This window comes from Octopus bimaculoides, chromosome 23 (assembly GCF_001194135.2).
Source record: "Octopus bimaculoides isolate UCB-OBI-ISO-001 chromosome 23, ASM119413v2, whole genome shotgun sequence".
NCBI classification, from domain to species: domain Eukaryota; kingdom Metazoa; phylum Mollusca; class Cephalopoda; order Octopoda; family Octopodidae; genus Octopus; species Octopus bimaculoides.
Genome location: NC_069003.1, coordinates 24381226 through 24384929, shown reverse-complemented (window position 1 = coordinate 24384929; position 3704 = coordinate 24381226). Strand labels below are relative to the sequence as shown.

Sequence of the window (3704 nt, the reverse complement as noted above, 5' to 3'; positions counted from 1 at the left end):
ATATATATATATATATATATATAAGGAGAGAGATTGATCTCACCGGACATCCTTTCATTGTAGAGCTCCTGAGTTGAGAGGTTAGCAATCTCAACAACAACCACATCTGACGTTCACAATATTTACTTATCCATTTACTTTGCTTTACTATTTCAGATATAGATGAATGCAGCACAGGTATGCATCTTTGTGAACAAATCTGCAAGAATACACAGGGCAGTTATCAATGTGAATGCCAGGAAGGCTATACGAAACACTCAGTGGATATAACAGAGTTTATCAATAATACACATATTATTAACCAGATGGCAGTCTATTGTAAAAGTAAGTGTATGGTAATTTATAAGGGCTATTTATTGAGAGTGGGTCTTGTGGCTTGTGGAGGTGCATGGCTTAGTGGTTAGGGTGTCAGCACCATGATCGTAAGATTGTGGTTTCGATTCCTGCACCGGGCGACGCGTTGCGTTCTCGAGCAAAACACTTCATTTCACGTTGCCCCAGTCCACTCAGCTGGCAAAAATGAGTAACGCTGCGATGGACTGGCGTCTCGTCCAGCTGGGGAACACTTACGCCATTGAAACCGGGAAACCGGGTCTATGAGCCTGGCTAGGCTTTAAAAGGGCGCATTTATTTATTTATTTTTTATTTATTGAGAATGAGTCTTGTGGCTTGTGGAGGTGCATGGCTTAGTGGTTAGGGTGCTGGATTTACAATCGTAAGATTGTGGTTTCAATTCTAGGACCAGGAGACGCATTGTGTCCTTGAGCAAAACACTTCATGTCATGTTGCTCCAATTCACTCAGCTGGCAAAAATGAGTCACCCTGCGGCAGACTGGAGTCCCATCCAGGTAGGGGATATATACATCATGGAAACCGGGAAACCAGCCTTTATGAGCTTATATGACTTGGAAAGGAAACTTTACTTCTTTTATTCCTTGTGGCTTAAATGAAAAACTATTGATATTAAAACTGGAAATGGCTAATATTTATATATATAAGAGATTGTATAAATTACAAAGAAACCAAAAATTATGCTGTTTATACTATAAGTTTCAATGCATTCGTATTTGAGTGCTTGCATATTACTCTAGAGCAATGGTTCCCAAATTTTTTGGGCTGCCGCTCCCTTGACATCTAGGCCACATTCCCAGTGCACCCACCCCAACTAACCATCACAAACACAGACCTCTTTCCGAAGTAAATTTCATCTGTATACTTTCTCAGTTCAAATTCCGCCGAGGTCGATTTTGCCTTTCATCCTTTCGGGGTCAATAAGTTAAGTACCAGTTGCATACTGAAGTTAATCGACTGACCCCCTTCCCCAAAAATTTTGGACCTTGTGAAAGGCAAAATCGACCTCGGCGGAATTTGAACTCAGAACGTAGACAGATGAAATATCGTTAAGCATTTCGCCTGGCGTGCTTACGTTTCAGCCAGCTCACTGCCTTATATCGTCTAGCATATTAAGGTGCCACTGATAGTTTCTTGTGGTGTGAAGAATTCTACTGCACTGTGGAAAGAGCGATGGCAAAAGTGAGACAGAGAGAGACGAGTTCTAGTCGACGTCATGTTCTCATACAAACGACAGAGTAGGATTTGTAGAAATTTTGGGTTTCTTAAATGTCTTCCAATGTTAACCTACTGTCTTCAGATGGAAAGAAAACGTCAAACACATTCCCAGATGTATGCAAATAAATAAATAATTAAACAGAGGCGCGGGTGTGGTTGTGTGGTAAGAAGTTCCCAACCACATGGTTCTGGGTTCAGTCCCACTGCGTTGCATCTTGGGCAAGTGTCTTCTACTATAGCCTCGCGACGATCAAAGCCTTGTGAGTGGGTCTGGTAGACGGAAAATGAAAGAAGTCCATCATGTGTGTGTGTGAGAGAGAGAGAGTGTTTGTGTGTGTGTTTGTGAGAGAGAGAGAGAGAGAGAGTGTGTGTGTGTGTGTGTGTGTTTGTGCCTGTATTTGTCCCCCAGTATAGCTTGACAACTGGTGCTGGTGTGTTTATGTCCCCCCCTCATAACCTAGCGCCTTGGCAGGAGGACCCGATAAAATAAGTACCAGGTTCAGCAAAAAAATAAGTCCTGGGGTCAATTCATTCAACTAAATATTCTATCGGTCTTTTTTTTTGCCGAACCGCTAAGTTACGGGGACGTAAACACACTAGCATCGTTTGTCAAGCGATGAAGGGGGTAAAAACACAGACACACAAACACACATATATATATGTGTATTTAGTATATATTCGTCTGTTTATTTATTACACGTTTTTTGAATTACACACACACAGGTATGTCATATATTTCGTTTGTCTTGTTATTTAATCTTGAAACAAAAAATATATTTTTTCTTTCTTCTGTTATTTGCAGAAATTAGATGCCCAACTCCTATGATTCCTAATACAGGAAACAATATAATATCGCCGCGGCAGCATTACTTTTACAATGATAAAGTAAAATACAGTTGTAATTTTGGTTATGTAGTCTCTGGAACGGACACTATTATTTGTACATCTTCCGGTACTTGGAGCTACAGGCCAGCATGCACACGTATGTAACAAATCTGATTGATTTACATAACTTTAAGAGACATTTATTGCTAAATTTGCCATGTTTGATACTTCATTCCTGTTTTTACTTTTCTTTGTGTGAGTTTTTTATGATTTATCTCAGTGTGCACTCATTTCTCTTCTGTATATTAGGCATGTTGAATCTATATTATAGCCATCTATCTATCTATCTGTCTGTCTGTCTGTCTGTCTGTCTATTTGTCTGTCTGTCTGTCTATCTGTCTATCTGTCTATCTATCTATCTATCTGTCTATTTGTCTGTCTGTCTGTCTGTCTGTCTATTTGTCTATCTATCTGTCTCTCTGTCTATTTGTCTATCTATCTGTCTCTCTGTCTATTTGTCTATCTATTTGTCTATCTATCTATCAGTCTCTGTCTATCTATCTATCTATCTATCTATCTATCTATCTTTCTATCTATCTATCTATCTGTCCGGTCTGTGTGTCTGTGTAATTTGTGTGCGTCTGAGCATATGTACATATGTACACACATATGTATGTATGTTTGCATATATGTATAACAAACAGTAAGACTATTTAGCAAGGTTATTTTGATATGCAGTTTAGGGTAAGTAAATGTGCAGTTAGTTTTAATTAAGAAGAGAAGTCAAAAGATTAATCCTGGTTGGATTAAGAATACCACATATTGTTAGGTCACTGAAAGAGGGTGGAAAATACAAGTACCTAGAGGTGCTGCTGTTATGATAAGGTAATGGAAAGAAAAATGAAAGTCTCAAAAGAGTACTAGGGAATGATTAGAAGAGTGCTTGAAGCAAAACTAAATGGAGGGAATTTTATTAAAGCAATGAATTCGAGGGTCATGTATTCATTGAAAGAAATTTACATTGGTTAGGGCATGTACAGAAGATGGACAAACGCAGATTCCCCTGACAACTACATTGATCCCAGCTATGCAAGGGGAAAAGAAATCATAAAAGACCTAGATTGAGATTCAAAGACACTGCAGAAATGAACATGAAGTAGAAAGGAATTGGCCACAATAAATAAAAAAAACTCAAGCAGAAAACTGACCAGTATAGAGAACACGTATCGAGTCATGCGAAAGCCATGAACAGTCTTAGTCGTGAGAACTGACTGCAGATAGGTGCATTGGGAATCATTCTTAATTATTTG

At 38.9% G+C, this 3704-nt stretch overlaps 1 protein-coding gene across 1 annotated transcript in view; it reads left to right on the top strand.

Annotated features, from left to right (window-relative positions):
* Positions 1 to 2559, top strand: part of LOC106880948 (CUB and sushi domain-containing protein 1) — a 13330-nt gene extending 10771 nt beyond the window's left edge. The window contains exons 10-11 of the mRNA XM_014931131.2: positions 157 to 324; positions 2372 to 2559. Of these exons, the coding sequence (XP_014786617.2) occupies positions 157 to 324; positions 2372 to 2559 (356 nt within the window). The remainder of the gene's footprint in view (positions 1 to 156; positions 325 to 2371) is intronic.
* The last annotated feature ends 1145 nt before the right edge of the window (positions 2560 to 3704 follow it).